The sequence below is a fragment of the Arvicanthis niloticus genome, chromosome 2, assembly GCF_011762505.2.
Source record: "Arvicanthis niloticus isolate mArvNil1 chromosome 2, mArvNil1.pat.X, whole genome shotgun sequence".
NCBI classification, from domain to species: Eukaryota; Metazoa; Chordata; class Mammalia; order Rodentia; family Muridae; genus Arvicanthis; species Arvicanthis niloticus.
This window is the reverse complement of record NC_047659.1, coordinates 8,519,894-8,539,140: the sequence shown is the minus strand read 5'-3', so window position 1 is coordinate 8,539,140 and position 19,247 is coordinate 8,519,894. Positions and strand designations below refer to the sequence as shown.

Genomic DNA, 19,247 nt, shown 5'->3' with positions numbered 1-19,247 from the left:
TAGAACGTTTTAGGAAGGATTAGGAGGTGTGGCCTTGTTGGAGGAGGTGTGTTGCTAACTTGTACCATCCTGGGTGTGCCTCTCTCTGTTTCTTATTTGTGGACCAAGATATGCGCTCTCAGCTGCTACTGCAGTCCAGCGCCATGCCTGCCTGTCTGCTGCCGTGCTCCCTGTCATGACAGCGATAGACTTACCTCTGGAACCCTAAGCCACAAATCGAGCCTTCCTTCTCTAAGTCACCTTGGTCATGATGCTATGTCACACCGATAGAAAAGTAACTAATGCATCAGGTACTGGGACCAGGTTCCCACCCTCCTCAACCCTGTCTCCTAGGCCAGGCTACCCCAGCTCCCTTCTCTTACTTTCAAAGACCAAGACTCCTGAGTCCCGTTGTCCAGTTCTGCTTCCCCTCCCAGGCTCCAGGGCCTGGCCATCTCCACGCCGCCAGGTGACAGTTGGGGGTGGGCGGCCTGTGGCCTGGCAGGTGAGGAAGGCACTCTTGCCCAGCTCCACAGTGATGTCCTGGGGAGGATCTGTCAGCCTGGGTGCACCTGTGCGAAATGATCAGTCTGTGAGGCGCCTCGGTGAGCTGAGACCCAGGGAACTGTCCATCTGCTTTGTCTCATTTCTAGGGGTTCCGTCCACGCTCACCCTATGAAGCTAAAGGCACTCTTGATCACAGCTCTATGGCCAACCGAGCTAGCTCAGTCCCCTCTATAGAGTTCCAGATATGAAGCAAAGCCAGCCAGTTTTGGAGGGCTAGTGGCTATAGATGTATTTTGCATTGTCTTCCAGGAGCATCAGGGCCGGCTGGGAGCTTAGATAGCCACGCGGGGGGGTGGGGGGGGGGAAGAAACATCTGCATTCCCTGCTGCACTGCATCCTTAGGAGCCTACCACCTGTGAGGAAGGCCACAGCTCCTTTGTGGCTGATGCTGATGAAGATGCAGCCAATGAGGGGTCAGGGTTCACACAGGGGCTGGGGCGCGGTGAGCCCCACTGCCTGCCAGACTCCCCTATTTACCTTAGGTTCTCCTGAACCCTAGGAGGGTAGAGAGGTTTGTGTTAGCCTCTGACACGTTTACCCTGAAGCCTATACCCACCATTTCCATGCCCCTGACTCTTGTAAGCCACCCTAAAGTGCTGCCCTCAACTCGTACTTGCTCTGTGTTGTTCCTGTTCTTATACCAGGAACTATTTGGAATATGAACATTCCCATGACACATGACCTTGTATCTGACAGTTAAGAGCGGGTTGCCGGCTGGTGAATATGTGTTTACAAGTACCGAGGCCCACAGGCACACACAAGGGTGAGCCTGCCATGCAAGCCACATAACCTGAACAGAGTATGGAGAGTGGAGATTTTCCTAACCCTTGCTCTAGGTATCCCAGACACCCCAGGCTCCATTCTCCCAGGAAGCTGGTGGAGTTCTGGCTGTTCTGTAAGTACATCGCTGCCTTTGTTGGGAGGAGGAGGAGAATCAGGCCATCTCCCCTAGAACAGAAACTCTGGCTCCTGTCCCCCAGGAGACCAAGATCTGGGCTCAATGTGGACAACCCTCCCCTTCACACCCCTCCCCCACTGCAGCCCTGGCACTCTCTTGGTCCATGGGTCTGTGTCCCTAAGCTATCCACCCGGGAGGTCTAGGCTGTCATTAACAAGGCCATGGGAAAGCGGCCTCCTCTTTCTTCTTCCATCTCTCCAGAAACTGCCAGCCATGTTCAGATAACATTGAACTTCTTTCCTGGCCTCGGGATTAGGAAAGTTAAAGGAAGATGCTGACACAGCTCGGAAAATCACAAGACAAGAGACTGTGTGGGAGCCAGCTTCACATGGGGCCCTTCTTCACTGGGTCTGTGGCCACAGAACTGCAGAACCTAACTCAGGGTCCTGGTCTTCAGAGATGAAGGACAACCTCCCTCCCCTATAGTACAGCCCCTAGCCTGAGTCCCCTGAAATCTGCTCTGCAGTACCCACCATGGTGGGGACCAACTACAGCCTCTTTCAAGCAGGCCTCCAGTGTGGAGCCACCCACCTCTCCCTCAGCTCTGCTTTCAGACTCCTGACTTCCTATTTCGCTCCAGACCTGTTGAGGGATAGCTCACTCCCCGCCTAGCTCCCTACCGTGAGGGCAATGGCTACAGTGGACACCCTCTAAGCAACTGCCAGGAGGAAATGCTTTCAGAAACTCCAGAAACAGTTCCTGAAGTTCAACAGGTGATGTCACAAATTCCCTAGTCACATGTGAGGAAATGGAGAGTCAGAGAGATGAAGGAAGCCACCCAAAGTCCATGGCAGAGCTGGGCTCAGAGCCCAGCTAGGTGCTGCTTAAGGACTCCACAGTGGCTGTCTGGGCAGTAGCTACCTCTTCTGCTTTCTGCATCCTCTACACCAGGCACCATGTATACTCTCTGGACAATGGATTGAGTGTCCCCTCCCCTCGCAACCATCATCAACAGATTCTATCCAAACACAGCTGTGTCTGGATATGGAGTGGCAGAGGTTCAGTTCAGCCTGGACTGGTTCTGGGTACATGTTCAGTAAAGCAACGCCCTCCGGTAAACTTTCAAGAATTCACCATCTTAGGCCTCTGCCTAATTGGACCAACATATGACTAAAATCAGCTGCATTGTGGGAAGGGCATGTGCAGTGGGAAAATGTCAATCAAAACAGAACAACATTCACTCTCTTAGTAGCCAAGTTCCTTTTCTTGAGCCCCACAAAAGGAAGGCTCAAATGATCATGGAGCCACTGGGTGCTCTCACTTTAACTCTCTTGCAGGGTATCCCAATCTTTCCATTGCTTTGCTCTTAATAAATTTGCCTTAATGTTTCTGCAAATCTAGGCGAACTTATAGTTCAATTCCTTGAAGAAGAAGCCAAGAACCTGGAGATAGCTGCAACCTGGACCTGACTAGTAGCAACAGAAACTGAAGATCCATCCTCAGCTACATGGTGAGTCTGAGGTCAAGCTGGACCACACGAGATCTAGGCTCAAACATAAAACAATGGTGTGGATGGCTTAGCTCAGGCACAGAATGTGGGGGATGGGGTGCTGTCACAGGAGATGCTTGGAAAGTCACTCACATCTAGAGCCCTTGTCATCCTGCTAGGTGTGGACACAGGGACAGCCACCCAAGTATGTTGATTTAGTTGTCCATGAGAGTACGTGTCAAGCACATAGTCTGGATTTGGTACATCAAGGCCCCCATAGCAGGACCACAACTACAATCACCCTACCACATAGAGGGGTACGTGGGACTTTCGGGAACAAGCCACTCAGCCAAACAAGTGGTCCAGGACTCTCTTGATTGACAAATGCCAGGTCCAGAAGGTGACTTGAAAGTGCCTTCCAGGGATGTGGCTCATCAGCGGGGCACTTGTCTAGCACCAAGCTCTGGGTTCCTCCACTCAAGCCACAGAGAAGAAAAGTGTCAGGGTGCTTGCTGGCTACTCCACTACTGCAGGATCTGGATGGAAAGACAGACTGCCTCCCTTCCTGGGTCCTACATACTACAAGAAGCCTATTCCCATAGCCATAGCAGGAAGTAGGCATAACACACACCTGTTCCCAGCATCTGCCAGCTTGGCCAGGAAGGCTGCACCACGGCTGTTGCCCAGATGGGCAGAAAATTTGCTTTCCCACTATCACTGCCAGGCTTGCTTGCCCAAGACTCACAGCTGCCGCTATTCTTCACCCCTGCCCTGCCCTGGCCCCCAGATGCCCATCGCCTCCTCACTCTGAGCTGGGGAGTGGCTCCAATGTTAATAGCACATTGTTAAAGGAACAGGGGACCTCAACCTGGGCCCCAAAGATATAAGGCTCTGCCAAAAGGCAACCAGATGTGGAGCCAAGGCTAATAATGACCACAGCAATGCCACAGACAGTCTTCTAGAACCTTCCAGCTAAGACGATGACAGTGTTGCATGTCGTGAGCCTCCCTTGTCTCATGCACACAGACCTCAGAGGCATTTGGTCAAGGAGGAGCTTGGAGCTCAGAGAAAAGGATGTTGGTTACTGCCCAGTTCTGACCCTGAATATCGGGGTCAAGAGCTCAGAGTCACAGTTAGCTTTCAACTCTGTCGTGTCTAGCTGTGTGGCCTTGGGCAAGCCATGTGCCTTCTTTGTGTCTCATTTCCCTTCTGTAGAGGGATACTGATGACTCTCACTCCCAAGGACTGAGACGATTTTATGAGTGTACACCCAGGACATGCTCAGAACTGGCACATACTGCAGATACAACTGTTCTTGTTTTATTATTGGACTAAGTCGGCTCTGCAAACTTTACGCAATGGCGACAGTCGAAGCATGAAGTCCTTTCTAAAACCTCCCTCTGGGCCTGTAGGACAAAGCCAGGGAGATCCCCAGGCTGGGGTGACCCATAGCACGTGGTAGCTCTTTGCCTCTGTTTTCTGCCAGGCTTTCCTTGAGTGCCACACTAGCCTGGGCTATAGATGATCTTTTTCTAAAAGTAAGCCTCTTACTACTTAGCCATAGCCACAAAGCTTTGTTAGTCGGCAAGAACTAACACCTGTCCCAGCTCCCCGTGCGTCTCCAGAGCTGTATGCTGGCACTCCATGCTACAGAAATTAGCTTCCTCACGAAAGGCAGGACAAGGGGCTGGGTGGGGGTGGGGAGTGATGGGTGGGTAGGGCCAGGTACACACTCACTTCCAACCACCAGCCGTATCTCAGCAGAGGCCTCGCCCAGCTCGCTTACAGCCTTGCACGTATAGAGGCCAGCGTCTCTCTCCTGAGCTTCAGGGATCCGCAGTGTCCCAGACCTGGAGCCTTCAGGAGCCAGAATCACTTCCAGACCTCCTAAACCAAAGATGAAAAAAAGTCTTGGTCCTTGGTTGCCTTGGAGTCAAGATCTCAGGCTTCCTGACCCAAGGCTCCTACGGGTCACATGGATTCGCTGGAGGTGGTTTTCCTGAAGTCATGATTCCTGAGCCCAGTCTTAAGGCATGTCAGGGTCTGAGTCCCTCCTAAGCCCTTGTGTTGGCCAGGGCTGGGATTCACCCAGACTCTGACATGGCAAACTCTCCACATCCAGGCCGCCTTGCTGTCTCACCCTACCGAGGCCTTCTTTTAGGGCACAGGTGGGTGGTGCTTGGTAGAAGACACCTCTCCCATGCCTGCCTCCCTGACTTCTCTCCTAGGCACCTGAGGCCCACGTCCTGTCCCCCATCTGACACTCTTTGATTAAATTACAAGTACATAGCTGTACCTGCTCAGCTCTGGACATGAAGCACTTTTGTACTGAGGAGACATCATATCACCTGCCTGGAAGCCTTCCTCGTTCTTCCTGTTCTCCCCCACTGCAGCTGTTTCATTAAATACAACAACACACACAACAACAACACACACACGCACACACACTCAACACACATGCATGTACACATGCACACACACATATGCATGCACACACACTCAGAGGCACACACTCACATGCACGCACACACTCACTCACGAACATGCTTGCACATGTTGTGCACACGTGCACACACTGCACCTGTTCCTATGAATGGCTCCGGGACCTCATGCCAATGGACTGCTAAGTATGTTATGTCTCTGGGGACCTACCTCCTCTCCACACTGTCCTCATGCATGCCTCCCCCCCATGTCACAGCAGGTATCAGAACTCCCTTCCCTCCTAAGGCTGAAGATTGTGTCACTCTAAGACCTTCTCTGGTGTGTGGGTCTGGGGCAGGATGAGGAGGCTTTGGCCAGAACATGCAGGCTCACCAACCCTGAGCCAGGAATCTCAAAGCTCCTGTCTCCCACTAGCCAGAGAACTTAGACAAAATACTCTTGGTAGAACACAGGGCCAAGGCCACCAGCCTGCCTGTCTCCAGGCCTGCCCGGCTCTGATGAGACACCAGACAGGAGCTGCTGACTGGAACCGGATGTGAGGAACCTCTGAGGACTCTGGCTGACCTCCAGAAGTTGCCCATGGCACTACCCGCTGCCAGGCATGGGAAGCCCCATCCACCAATTAAACTCAGCTAGGTATTAGCCCAGGCTTGCTCTAAACACACCCATACTTAATCCTCACATGACTTATTTCTAGAAAAGGAAACTGAGGCTCAGGGTTCTCTTAGGGGAGAGAACAAGGACCCAGGTCTGACTGGATGCTAGTCGGCAGCTTATAAAGCTGCAGGGGTATAGTTGCTGGAACCAGTTGGCTCTCCTATGACAACCCCCACCCCCTTCCCTGTTGGGAGTCCCTGCCTGCCAGTGACCTTTCAGAAAACTGTAGGTCCAGAGCTGTGGTGGACGTTTCCTGGGCTTCTCCCCATTAAACTCACCTCGATACCAGATGACCCGGGGTGGGGGGACCCCAGACACTGAACACTGTAGCACAGCTTCTTCCCCAACAGCTGTGAGAACCACAGCATTGACAGCAGAGACGGATGGTGGGTCTGTGTGGGCCAGAGGAGAAACCATGGGTATCTTTAGCAGGGAGAGATCTCTTTCCCCGCTCTACCTGCCCCCACACCTCTGGCACCCATGTTTATTCCCCTGGCCCCACTACCTGGAATACCAATCCCTTGCATGGATGTTGTGCGTCTCCCCACCATAGGTTAGAATGCTAACCTATGTCACGTCAGGAACTATACCCACAGGGCCTGGAATACCACAGTGTCCTTGAGCAGGAAGGAGGGAGGGAACAGCATGCTCTGAGATGCTATGGCCCAAGTACCTGTGTAGTAGAGGGTGACTGTTTCCTCGTCTGTGCCGACTTCATTAGTGGCCTCACAGCTGTAGTTCCCAGCATCCTCTGGGGCTACTCCCTGAATGATGAGTGTGCCTTGGGCATCCACATGGATTCTGGAGTCATGCCAGAAAAACAGGTGACATATGGTGGCCCCATAGTCATCATTGATAACAAATTAATGTCAGTAGCAAATGACATTCAGACACTGGCAGGTTTCTCTGGGACAGGTAGGCTAAGGAACTCGCCATTTTAATTCATGGGGCTCTTCTTTGAGACCTGAGTGCCTGACCACTCTGGCCGTGCCATGCTCAGCTGATCCTGGTGGAAGTCAGGTACACGTCACACCATTTTTTGAGAAGATGCAGGCTGAGATACCCTCTAAGCACTCGGTCTAGCTACTGCCAGGCCCAGGGCTCTTATCCTGCCTACTCACCTGCTGTCCTCTGGCAAGGCGAGGCCCTCGCGTCTCCAGGAGATATGGGGTGTGGGGTACCCAGAGGCTGAGCAGCTGACCCTCACCTCCACACCCTGGGAGAAGCGCTGAGACCTGGCATTGATGCTGACTTGAGGTGCCTCTGTGGATGAGAAGACCCCATCTGACCAGTGTGGTTCTCCACCATGGCCCTGCCTGACTCTCAATTACAGTAGGGGAGGCAGAGGAGAGGAAACACAAGCCCCAGAGCTAGTCCCCAGGTGGTCTTCCTGGAGGTGGGGAGACTGGACACTGCCCCTAGTGCCCTGGGTTGCTTTGATCTGGGCACCCCTGGGAGCTTTCAGCACTCAGCAGGTGCCAGGGCTGGAGACAGTTACATCTCTGTGATCTTGAGGTAAACCCCATCACCTGCCCTAAAACCAACCCCAAAATTAAGTTTGTTTGATTAGATACTCTCAGTAAACAGGTCCAGTGAGGCTCAGGCCAAGCTGCCAGCCAAATTCCCTAAAAAGGCAAATAAACTCACTTCCATGCCATGGAAGACATAACTAATCAATCTTTGTCCTGTAGAGCCCCGGTAGGGTCTCTCAACACACTCTCAGCAACAGTAGGAGTTGCTGGCTCAATAAAGAACACTTGAAGAGTTGCTGGGTTTTATACTTGGTTGGCTGGCATCCCAGGGAAGGCAGACTTGGGGAGACTAAAGTCACACCCAGTCTTGAAACTCCTACATGGATGAATTTCTCTACCATCATCTAGCCAGTGCCCCCCATTCTGCATCAGGCACATTGGATCTCTCATATTGCCCTAGTATCAAGAACTCCAATAGTGATCATCACTTAGCTAGGAGACCCTGCATCTCTAAAGGTTGAGCAAAGGGAAGGGCGTATGGTGTCCCCAGTGCTGTGTTGTCCTAGGGAACAACAAGAATGGGAGCCTCACCTCGAACCAGGAGCCAGGTAGATGCCCTCGTGACCCCATTTGGATTGCTGGCCACACACTGGTACTGCCCACCATCACTGGGGATGATGCTGCTGACTTCCAGAGACAGGTCATGCAGCTGGGTGATTCGGCCTGTTGTAGCTGGTAAGGCTCGCCAGTCCCGGACCCAGGTCAAGTTGTAAGGAGTTTCACCTAGGACTTGGCATGACAGGATGGCGGTCTCCCCTGGGGACACAGTCACATTGGGGCCAGGGACCAGCTGTGGTGGAGGGTCTGCAGGGACAGTCATGTAGAAGAGATTGAGGAGCTGGGGTGGGAACAGCTGTCCCCTGTGACTTGGGACACGTCAGCCAGCAGAGCACTCGGTACCATGTGTTCTCCATTCGAAGATGCCTGGCCCCCTGGGGAGATTGCGTGTCACCCATCACATTCTCCCTAGGGTGCTATCAAACCCTGGAGCTCTCCACAGCATGGATGTGTTCCCAAGCCAATGCACATTCAACAAGACCGACTCAGATCTTCACACGCTCCCAGCCAAACATCTCAGCCAGGAGAGGGAGAAACTTGGCTGGAAACATCTCTGTCCTACAACAGGGTAACCTTCAACAACAGACCCAAGGCCACAAAGGAGATATTGCTAAGTCTACTCTTCCAGGAGCACAAGCCATCAAACTGACAAGCTCAGAGGCCACCTGCCAGAAGAGCAGGACCAGCAGGCCACATTCACCTGCAGGAGACAAAAGCATCCGAGCATGCGTGGTGGCACTGGCCCATGATCCCCATGCTTGGGAAGCAGAGTCGGGATTGCTATGCGTTTAAGACCAGCCTGGTCTTAAACTGGTCAGTTCCAGTATAGATACCTAGTGAGACTCTGTCTCAAATACAAAAATAAAGAGAAATACAATGCCATTGAAAGTGCTTACAAGTAACATCTAGGGACAAAAGGAGAAACTGGACTACAGATAAAATGAAGCAGTACTGAATATTCATACTCTGTGGGGTGTGTGTGTGTGTGTGTGTGTATGCGTGTGTGTGTGTGTGTGTGTGTGTGTGTGTGTGTGTATTTAAACATTGACACTAGGTCTCCCTTTGTAACCCTGATGGACCTAGAACTCACAATATAGCCCAGGCTGACCCCAAACTTACAGCAACCCTAATACCTCAGCATCCTAGTGTTTGAATCACAGGTGCAGCCATTAAGCAGGGGACCTCAGTTTTGCAGGGTGATCCGTTGCAATGTCAAGGTAGTTATAACTTAGTTTAATGTAATTCAGCAGCAATGGGAAAAGGCCAGTGTGTACAGATATCAGCACATGGCAGACCAGTTCTTGGTCTCACCCCCTTCCTGCCCATCATTTATAAAAACGACTCTCCCCTGTGCTGAGGGGCACAGACTGACTCGCTGGCAGATGGTGGACTCAGGTTGATGACATCACCTCCTCAAAACATGTAGGCAAAAAAAGTCCTCTGGGGAGCTAGGAAGCTGGCTCCAGAGATAAAACGTACAAACACTAGGACCCAGGTTTAGATTCTAGTCATTCACATAAAGCCCAGGTGTCTCCACCCACATCTGTAACCCCAGCTCTAGGGGGGGACGGGAGGCTTTCTGGGGCTTGCCTCCCCCACTCCTCAGTCTAGTTAAAATTAGAAAGCTTTCCTATGTTCCATGAGAGATCCTGTCTCAAACATAAAACAGAAGGAACAGCCGATGTCAACCCCTGGCCTGCAGGAAAGCTCACAGGAAAGTGTCCCTGCACACACGTGCATAGACCACAGGCAGAGCTCATCCACGTGCTAGATTGGTGGAATTGTGGGCAGCTTTGATGTTCTGGTTTATGCTTTCCTATCTTTCTGCCAGGGGTCTGTGTAACTTTTTATAAATGGATGTAGGATCACTACATTTCGGTTCTTTTCTTCCCCACAAGATGATTTGGGTCTTTAACTTTAAAAACTGTGTCTAATCTCATTCTGAGACTGCCTGTGGCATCTCCAGTCTTCTAGAGCTCAGAGGTGACATCATGGCAGGGATAGAGTAACCCTACAAGAACCCCAGGCATGAGACGGATATTGAGCAGGGTAGCTGTGTTCTGAGTGAGAGACTGTCCCCAAGTGACAGCAGCCTAGTACAGTGCCCTAAGGATGAAGCATAAGTTCGAGGAACCCTCAAGGGGAGGGAGGAACACAGCTGGCACACAGAGAGAAGGAAATTGACCTGTGATGACAATCTGAGCACTGGCTCGGCCGGTCCCAGCTCTACTGACGGCCATGCACTGGTACACGCCTTCTTCAGCCTTGGAGGCCCTTGGGATCTCCCAGCTGCTGTTTCCTGACTCTCTGCAAAAGTAGCAGGCAGTGTGGTCACTCTGACCCCAGCCAGGGTTTCCCAGTCTCGGGGGCCTCAGCCCCCTAAGCCCTGTACCAAAGGAAACCCCAAGCCCTCACTGAGGCTCAGTAAGAAGAGCCAGGCAAATTCCACAGCAGACTGCATGAGCCGAGTCCATGCCTTGACCTCTCTGAATTCTAGACTCCCACCCTAAGGGAAGGGTCTACAGGGTTCCTCTACTCCTGACCCCCACTACTGGGCCCATTCATACCCGGGAGACCCGCTCTCCTCATCCCCAACCAGGCTGATCAGGATGAAAAACTGCCTCCAAGTCTCTCCTGATGCCCATTCTTTGAGACTTGCCCAGGGCACTAGAGCCCAGGCCAGGGACAATTACTGCCCAGCAGTCACTCACTGAAAGTACCGCTCCTCGCCCAGCCTTTCTCCGTCTCGCTGCAGCTGCAGCTGGAAGGGGAGGGTGCTGTACACAGAACAGGACACCAGCAGGGGCTGCTGTAGGTAACCGTGGATCTTGGGAGCCATGCTGACCAACGGTGCACCTACAGGCAAGCACAGGGCTTAGAGTTCTTCCCTACCATGCCAAAGCCTGTCTGAGGTACCTCAGTCACACAGGGCCTCTTAGGAATAAACAAGAACCAGAGGCCAGCCTTAAGGCAGTGTGTGGTCACATTCAATGGTCATCCAAGGCAAGCCACTTACCTTTCTTAACCTCAGTTTCTACTTCTGCAAAATGGGGGGTGATCCCTCCAAGGTTTAGGGAATATCAGAGAAGGGGTAGGAAGAATGCAAGAGCCAGAGGATGCAGGGGAAATGGTGTGTGATGCTGGCCTTCAGTGCAGCATGACCATCGCACTCACGTGCACAAGACCTGCCATAGGCTGGGCCTGTCCACATCCTGTCAGAATAAGGAAGTGTTTGCAGGTCCCACTCATCTGGAAGGACTTACAACAGTTAACAGTGGATGAGGAGGAGACATTTTCTTGGTTGTGTAGACACTGGTAAAATGTCCATGCTCATTAGTGTTCCTGTAAGCAATGCCAAGGACGTTCATCAGGTTGCTGAAAAGGGGCATGAAGCCAAAGAGGAGGTAGTTGGGGGGCGCTAGTGGAAGTGGGGAGAGGGCAGGAGACGGAAATGGTGGGGTGCGCAAACTACATTACTTACATGTATGAAATGTCACAACGAAACCCAGTAATACACAGTACTAATAATTATATGCTAAGAACGCATTTTAAAAATTATCAAGCAAAGGTTAAGCGCTTATAAAACTAACTAGCTTCAGGAAGAACTCTCTTTGGTGTAACCAGTAAGATGCCATATGTAGGCTGATAATGGCTCTGAGCCTATGGTGTGATTAGGAGCTGGTAACAACCTTCAGTGTAGGGTACGCCACAACCTCACCAAGACTTCCTAGGAAGCCAGTTAGCAGACAGACCTGCATGGGCCAGACCCCACCTGCCTAGGAACAGCTCTCAGAGCTGACCAGATGCTGCCCACTGTGTGGGCAGGCTGTGCAATGGGCTCTTCTTTGTCCGGGAGTGAGTTCCAGTTCACCTAGATCTGTCTGCAGGGAACCCTTTCCACTGGGGGAAGCACGGCGGAAAGTGACTACGAATGTGAAGCTCACAGCATTTTTGAGATAAAGCAAAGAACTTCGAGGAAATGCACAGCTTGTGAGGAGCCCTTCTGGAGCCCCTGTCTGACTCTGCTCCTCTCCTCACCTGACCCCTATCCTGGGAGCAACAGCCTCTTTCCCTGTCTGAGTTGTTTTCAAGAGGCCTCTGAGAAAGTCCCCGGCAGGGTCAGCGGCAGCCCATGGTGCTGGCAAGCGCTCAGTCCATACGGCTGTCTTCTTTGCATCCCAGCCAGAGGGGACAGGAGCCCAGTAAGATGCTCAAGGGGTGAGACAATGCACCAGACAGCCTCAGAACCCAGGCTGGGGGCTGGGAGGGTGGTAAGTGACATCATGCCCTGGGCTGCCTGCCACATCCCCAGGGAGAGGGGTGTCAGACTTTCAGCCACGTCCTCAGCTGTGTGTACAGCCACTGCTCGCCCCCACAATCTGGAGCCTCTCCCAGCCAGCTTGGTTACCCCCTCTTCTGAGCAGAATGGGCCCAGGAACTCCAGACCCACCACACACCTTCATCCCCAGAGCCAACCTGCTCTGGGGCAAATCCCAGACTTCTCAGCTCTGAAAGTAGTGAGGAAAAAATACTGTGGCCCGTCCCTCCCTGGCACCATTGTAGTAGACCAAAGCCCATAGCTTCACCCTAAGTCCCTGGGTCCATCTGAGAGGACAGAATGGAAAGAGACAGGTCTCCATTGATGAAATCTCTCTAGAAAGCTTCCCCTTGGGCTGTAAAGGCATGGCAGAGAGGTCCAGGAATAGCAGCATGATATAGCAGCCAAGATGCCCAGGGACCAGGAGGCAGGATGAAACAGAAAAGAGAAAGGGGAAACTGGTAGGGGGAGGGTAAAGGGGGGAGGGGAAGGGGAGGAAGATTTCATCTAGGTCTTCAAGGAGTGCTCTTGTGTGGGCACTGTGGGTAGTCTCAAGCCAGCCCTCCCTCCTGCCTTCCAGGCATTCTTACTGGAAAAGAATAGAGTAACTGCCCCCACCAAAAAGTGTGGAATGCCTATGAGATTTTTCTCTGTGGGCCCCTCAGGTACTTATAAAATACAGTGGGCACAGGGAGGGCCACGGAGCCCAGCAACATGGTCAGGTGGCCCATGAGCCCAGGTGCCCCTCCCAGGAGCAGAGGCGGAGGTAGGAAGCCCAAGATTCTATCCTGCCCTAGGTGCTCCTGACTTCGGGGCACAGAAACCAGTGCAAGTCGCAGGTGGGAGCCACTATGGTGACATGAAGCATCAGCAGTGGCTGAGTGTGGTCTCAGGCACCCCGTGTAGCCATGTGCACACTGGATTCTGAAGCATTCCAGCAGATTCGTGAGCTTATCTCCTTGTCAGGATTCCCAGAACTTTCCTGTGGGGGTACTCAGTGAGGGGCAGTCCCTCTGTTCACCACTCAGAATTGATGCAAGTGGGCAATGGGTCAGCGTTGGCAAGTGCTGGGCCAACTCTTCCATGCACTATGGCTTGAACTTAGCTTAGTAAACCTCAAAATTATGAATGAATGATGGGTGAATAGATGAATGGATGGATGGATGGATGGATGGATGGATGGATGGATGGATGGATGGATGATGGATGGATGGATGGATGGATGGATGGAGAGATGGATGGATGGATGGATGGATGGATAGATGGATGGATGGATGATGGATGGATGATGGATGGATGGATGGATGGATGGATAGATGGATGGAGAAATGGATGGATGGATGAATGGATGGATGGATGGATGGATGGAGAGACAGGTGAGAGGGTGAAAGGACAAATGATGGGTGAACAGATGAAGCAATTAATAGATAAGGAGTTGGATGATGGGTAGGTAAATCAATGGATAGATGGATGGCTTGTTGGCTGTGTGTAGCAAAGTGGATGGATGGATGCTCAGATAAATACATGTGGATAGTTAGACGGATGGGTAGGTGATGGATGAATGGACAGATATAAATATATGGATGAGTGAGCTGTTGATGATTATATAGATGGGTACATTGATACATGGATGGGTGGGTGAGAAAATGGGAGAGGTGGGAGTATTGTGTGCGTGGGTGGGTGGGTGGGTGTGCATATGGGTGGATGGATGGGCAACCAGGTGTGCAGATGGGCGGGCAGATGAGTGGGTAGGTAGATTAACGGCTTTGTTCTACATCTTCAAGTTGAAGGTCAAGTCTGAAGCATGTCAGGTTTTATCATAACACCTAACAGAAAACAGCTAGCCGTGGAAGTTTTCCCAAACTAATCTAGCCAGGAAAGGCTTCCAGGAAGACACTCACCTGGGGCCACCCCGCTGTAGGAAACTCCAGAGACGCGGAGGAGGGGATTCCCCTCATGGTCTTTGCCCTTCACCTTGAGATAAAAGCGCTCCTTCGGTACATGGAAGGGTGGTCCAGCCCACAGCTGGTGAGTAGACCCATTGGAGAGGAGTTGTGTAGGCAGAGTGAGAAGGGACCTCCCCGAGCTGTGTGAGAGCTCCACAGACTCAAGGTGGCCAGGTGCCTGCAGGCCCGTAGAGTTGATCACCAGGGAGATGGGTACACCTGCAAAGAGAAGGTGAGGAGTGACTGCTGGGCTCTGGGGCTGCATTTCAGGAGCCAGCCTCCTTGGCCTTCCTTCACCAGCTCTGCATCTTCCCCTGTGTGAGCTAAGTCTGGAGGTGGGATAAAGCGGACTCCGGGCTGCTGTCCGTGGTCCTGAAGCACCACAGCTTCTCCTCCCTTGCCTGCATTAGCTGTATCTGCTTCTGCAAACCCAGACCCCAGTGAGATAGGACTGGGAAAAAGTTAATGTTTCCCCCTTCTACCCCCAGTTTATTTGTCATGGTGTTAGCTATGATCTATCCTACGTGGGGACTCTCTCCCGACCCCTCCCACAAGCCAAGAACTGGACTCAGCTTTCACCATTTCCTTAGTTTATTTGAGAGCCTGGGTCAGGTTTCTCCCCTTTCAGATGATTGCAATGATTTTCAAAGAAACCCTGAGTCTGCACTTGGCACAGAAGAATCTAAATGTGAGCTCCTGGGAAAGCCAAGCCTGTGAGTATCAGGCTCGGGCCCATGCTGCAGCGTTCAGCCAACAGAATGTAGAAGCTCCCTGAGGTCTCACATGGCCAGCTGATAGTATAGAGTGGCTGTTTGCTGTGGTCCAGGTATCCAATGCCCAATTAGCCACAGACTCGCCCAAGCCCTAATGATCCCAGTATAGAAGCTAAGGGCCAAGCACTCTTAAATATTTCCAATTTCATCTGGGCATGGTGGCGCACATCTTTGATCTTAGCACTGGGGAGGCAGAGGTGAATCTCTACGAGTTGGAGACTAGCCTGGTCTACAAAGCGAGTCCAGAACAGTCAGGGCTACACAGAGAAACCCTGTCTCAAAACCAAACCAAACAAACAAACATTTCTAGTTTCTTCCTCCTCCCTCTTCTTCATTTCATCACTCCTCCTTGAAATCCTAGAGATTACACCAAAACCTTGCAGGCATTTGCAAGCATTCTGCGACAGGAGAGACAGTGACTCAATAATAAAAGGGACCACATGAGGTCTCCTCAGGACCCCTTAATAGCTGGAAGGATGCTTTGAAGGTAAGTGTCACCACATGGGCTGATGGAGAAGAAGCTGGGCCAGAGTCATCCTGTGGTCTGGAACAATAAATAACCCGGCTTCCCCTCTACAGGACCCATTCCCCAGTCACAAATGGCTCACACAGCCAGGCAGGTCCTCCCTCCACTTCCCAAAGCCATTACCATCCTCAGGCCCAAGGGCAGGTACCTTGCAAAGGCCATTCGATGGTGTGGTTGAGGTCCAGGGAGGGCTGCATGGAGAAGCCGGCTCGGAAGTTGATATTGCTGATTCCTGATATTCTCACGGAGTGGCGGCCGCTGCTGTATACCTAGTGCAGGTCCCCACCCAGGTCACCAGAGCATCAGGTGTCAGGGCCCCATCTCCTGCCCAGATGCCACTGCCCACAGCTGGCAGACTCCTACACCTGCAGTGTATACCCTCTCATTTTTGTAGACACATGGGCAGTGTATCAAGCAGACACAGAAGACAAGCTTACCTGCTCTCCTGCTAGAGGTTTCTCTTTCTGTTCTCTTCTAACCCTTGCCTGTCCCCCTGCTTGTCTACCCCACAGCCCCTGCACCCTCCTCTCTCTTGACCCTACACCCCTTTTGATACACCCACACTGTCACCTACACATCCCAGCCTCCCCTGTTGAACATCCAGTGTCTCTACCTTGATGGCCCATAGTCCAGGGTGCTCAGGCTTAAAGGCTACGACCTTGGCTGAGTCTGGAATGTTGAGGAGCACATTGAGACCTTCGTCCTTCTGCAGGACTCTTCCTGTAAAAGCCCCAGGTACCAATCAGGAACACCACTTGATGGCCCCTCACGCCTTCCTAATGTCTATATCCTTGAGTATGAACCCCCTGCCTCTATCACCTCTTTGTGAAGTATAGGGATCTGTGTGATATATCTCTGTGTGGGTGTGTGTGCGAGTGTGCGCACACATGTGTACACATGCACATATGTCAGAGGACAGCTTTCCGCAGCCAGTTTCACCCTCTCACCATGTGAGACTCAGGGATAGAACTCAGGTCTTCAGGTTTGGTAGCAAGCTCCTTTACCCACTGAGCCATCTCACTGGCCCATTTTTTTTTCTTTTTTGTGACAGGGTCTCTCACTGCACTTGGAGCTCTTTGGCTGGCCAAGGAGCTCAGGGACCTACCTGTCTCCACCCTCCAGTACTGAGGTTAAAGTGTGGCTGCCATACATGGGCTTCTACATGGGTGCTGGGCGTTCAGACTCTGGTTCTCATGTTTATGAGGCAGACATTTTATTGGCTGAGCCCTCCCCTCAGTCCCCTCCTCCTCATGGCCTCCTTTTGTTTCATCCTGGCCTCCCAGCTCAGTCTTGGATCCAAAGAGGAGGTGAGCCCTGGAGCACATACCCAGTGGGTCCCGGACTTCGATCTCAGGCCCTGGCCCGCTCAGTGCGATAGTGACCTCCTTAAGGCTGGGGTCAAAAGGGATTCTCCATGTGTGCTCGCCCTCCTCCTCGTGGTCTGCTGACAGCAGATGAACTTTCGAGGCCTGGATTGCTGACTCCACCCACTTTAACACCTGAGGAGAAATGAGAGAAGCTGAACTAGCCAGTGTGCCCAGGGTTTGATTGACATGTCTGGCCACCTGAAGCAGTTGTAATCAGCTTCTACTGTGTGCAGAACCCACACACTACATGGGTTTGGGGGATACCTGGGGACACAAGGTGATTGATTGGGTGCAGAGAGGAGCAGGCACGGGCTTATGCAGCATAGGCTCCTGTCTCTCCTCTGCCTCTGGCACCTTTGAAGAAGCCCCTGGTGCATACTGGGCACCTGGGAGATCTGGAGTCTCCCTTCTGTGTGGCTCATGACACCACAGGCTCCTCATGGTGCTAATCCTCACAGGACTATGGGGACCTGTATTCCATCAAATAAGCTAAGTTAAAAATCTGTGGTGTATGGCTGCGAGGGGTTGAGGGGCTGTCACTGGGTGGAGTGCTTGCCTAGCTCACAGGAAGCCATGGGTTTGATTCCTCAGCACTGAAAAAAACTTCCCGTACCACACAATTCAAGGAAGGACACTGAATGTGACTCGGCACTCAATAGAAATGGTGCTCACAGGGTAGAGCATCTCTCCTGAGGACCCAGAGCCTTTTTGGAAGAATGCCTGCTGCTAAATGTGGAAGGAATGATGTAATTAGGAAACCATCGTCTTGCAACTACTAATGAAATAATTGTTTGGGGCAAGGATCCTCTTTGGATGTTAAAAGCACAGAGTATAAGATTGATGGAGACTACATATCCATCCGGAGCTTGGGTGTTACCCCACAGACACTGAAGTCAGTATGGGGTGGGGAGATATGGCCTTGCCATACACAGCTGCCTGTCACCACTGGAACCAGTGACACAACGTGTCATCAGCTACAGTAAGACAGCAAGGTGCTGCTTGTCTGTTGATGTCAAGCATTGGACAGAAGCCACAACACCAACCCCGAGACACCGCTCCACACACACCAGCCACCGCCTGCCCAGGCCGTGTAACAAACTCAGGTTAGACAGGAAGTACAGAGCGAGGGCGTGTCAGCAACAGCGCGGGGCAAAGACTAGAATTTAGAACATGGGACCCAGCAGGGCCTCTTCCGCTGGAGTCCTGACAATGAGCAGATGGCCCCAGACTTGAGAGGCCCTGATAGACACAACAGTCAAGTGGAACAGGCAGCAATAATTAAAATCTGAGCCACACACGCTTCTTCAGAAAACAATGTGAGGGGCCTGGGAGATGACTTCGAATAAAGCACTTGCTTTGCAAGAGTCAGGGCCAGTGTTCAGACTGCCAGAGCTCAGATTTTTAAAAAAACAAACTGGCTAGACTAGCTTAACCTGAAAATTCCAGGTGCTGAAAGAAACCCTGTATCGATCAACAAAGTGGAGAGAGAACACACCTGATGTCAATTCACATCCACATGCACATAACACACGTGTGCCCTTGTACACACATACATATACATACATGCAAAACAAAACAGAAACAGACGAGGCATATTGAGGCCAGTTGGGGGAGGTCAAACAAGGATTTTGGAGTAGATACAGTAAGATAGTATGAGGGAGCTGGGCGGTGGTGGCGCACGCCTTTAATCCCAGCACTTGGGAGGCAGAGGCAGGCGGATTTCTGAGTTCGAGGCCAGCCTGGTCTACAGAGTGAGTTCCAGGACAGCCAGGGCTACACAGAGAGACCCTGTCTCAAAAAACCAAAAAGAAAAAAAAAAAGAAAAAGAAAAAAAAAAAGAAAAAAAAAAGAAATTGAGACTTCCCTTGGGTCTGAACAAGTCTCTTATAAAAAAAAAAAAAAAGATAGTATGAGGGAGAGTGGGGGGGGGGGTGCCAGTAAGATTCAGCTGAGGAGCACTTTCATAGCACACGAGACCCTGGGTTCTGTTCACAGCAGCCCAAATTAAACAGAGTTAATTCTAAATTATTTATGGATAAAGTATCATGGCTCAGCAAGGTCCAGGGGGATAAAGAAGGGGAAAATGCAAACAAATGCTGAATTGTTGGTAGCTCTGAGTCTTACGTGTGTAGTTTGTCTGACTTTTGAGACAGTGTCTATGTAGCTCTGGCTGGTCTGGAACTTACTAACAAAAC

At 51.7% G+C, this 19,247-nt stretch overlaps 1 protein-coding gene across 5 annotated transcripts in view; it reads right to left on the bottom strand.

Moving 5' to 3' along the window:
- The window catches only part of Hmcn2 (hemicentin 2), a 148,797-nt gene that overhangs the window by 103,640 nt on the left and 25,910 nt on the right, over nucleotides 1–19,247 (bottom strand). For all 5 annotated transcript variants that reach the window (XM_076928470.1, XM_076928468.1, XM_076928467.1 and 2 more), the window contains exons 5-16: nucleotides 17,013–17,184; nucleotides 16,299–16,405; nucleotides 15,834–15,954; nucleotides 14,342–14,605; nucleotides 10,834–10,978; nucleotides 10,308–10,429; nucleotides 8,096–8,368; nucleotides 7,154–7,295; nucleotides 6,706–6,833; nucleotides 6,311–6,424; nucleotides 4,671–4,820; nucleotides 363–551 (exon numbers count right to left, since the gene is read on the bottom strand). In XM_076928470.1, coding sequence (XP_076784585.1) covers nucleotides 363–551; nucleotides 4,671–4,820; nucleotides 6,311–6,424; nucleotides 6,706–6,833; nucleotides 7,154–7,295; nucleotides 8,096–8,368; nucleotides 10,308–10,429; nucleotides 10,834–10,978; nucleotides 14,342–14,605; nucleotides 15,834–15,954; nucleotides 16,299–16,405; nucleotides 17,013–17,184 — 1,927 coding nt within the window. The remainder of the gene's footprint in view (nucleotides 1–362; nucleotides 552–4,670; nucleotides 4,821–6,310; nucleotides 6,425–6,705; nucleotides 6,834–7,153; nucleotides 7,296–8,095; nucleotides 8,369–10,307; nucleotides 10,430–10,833; nucleotides 10,979–14,341; nucleotides 14,606–15,833; nucleotides 15,955–16,298; nucleotides 16,406–17,012; nucleotides 17,185–19,247) is intronic.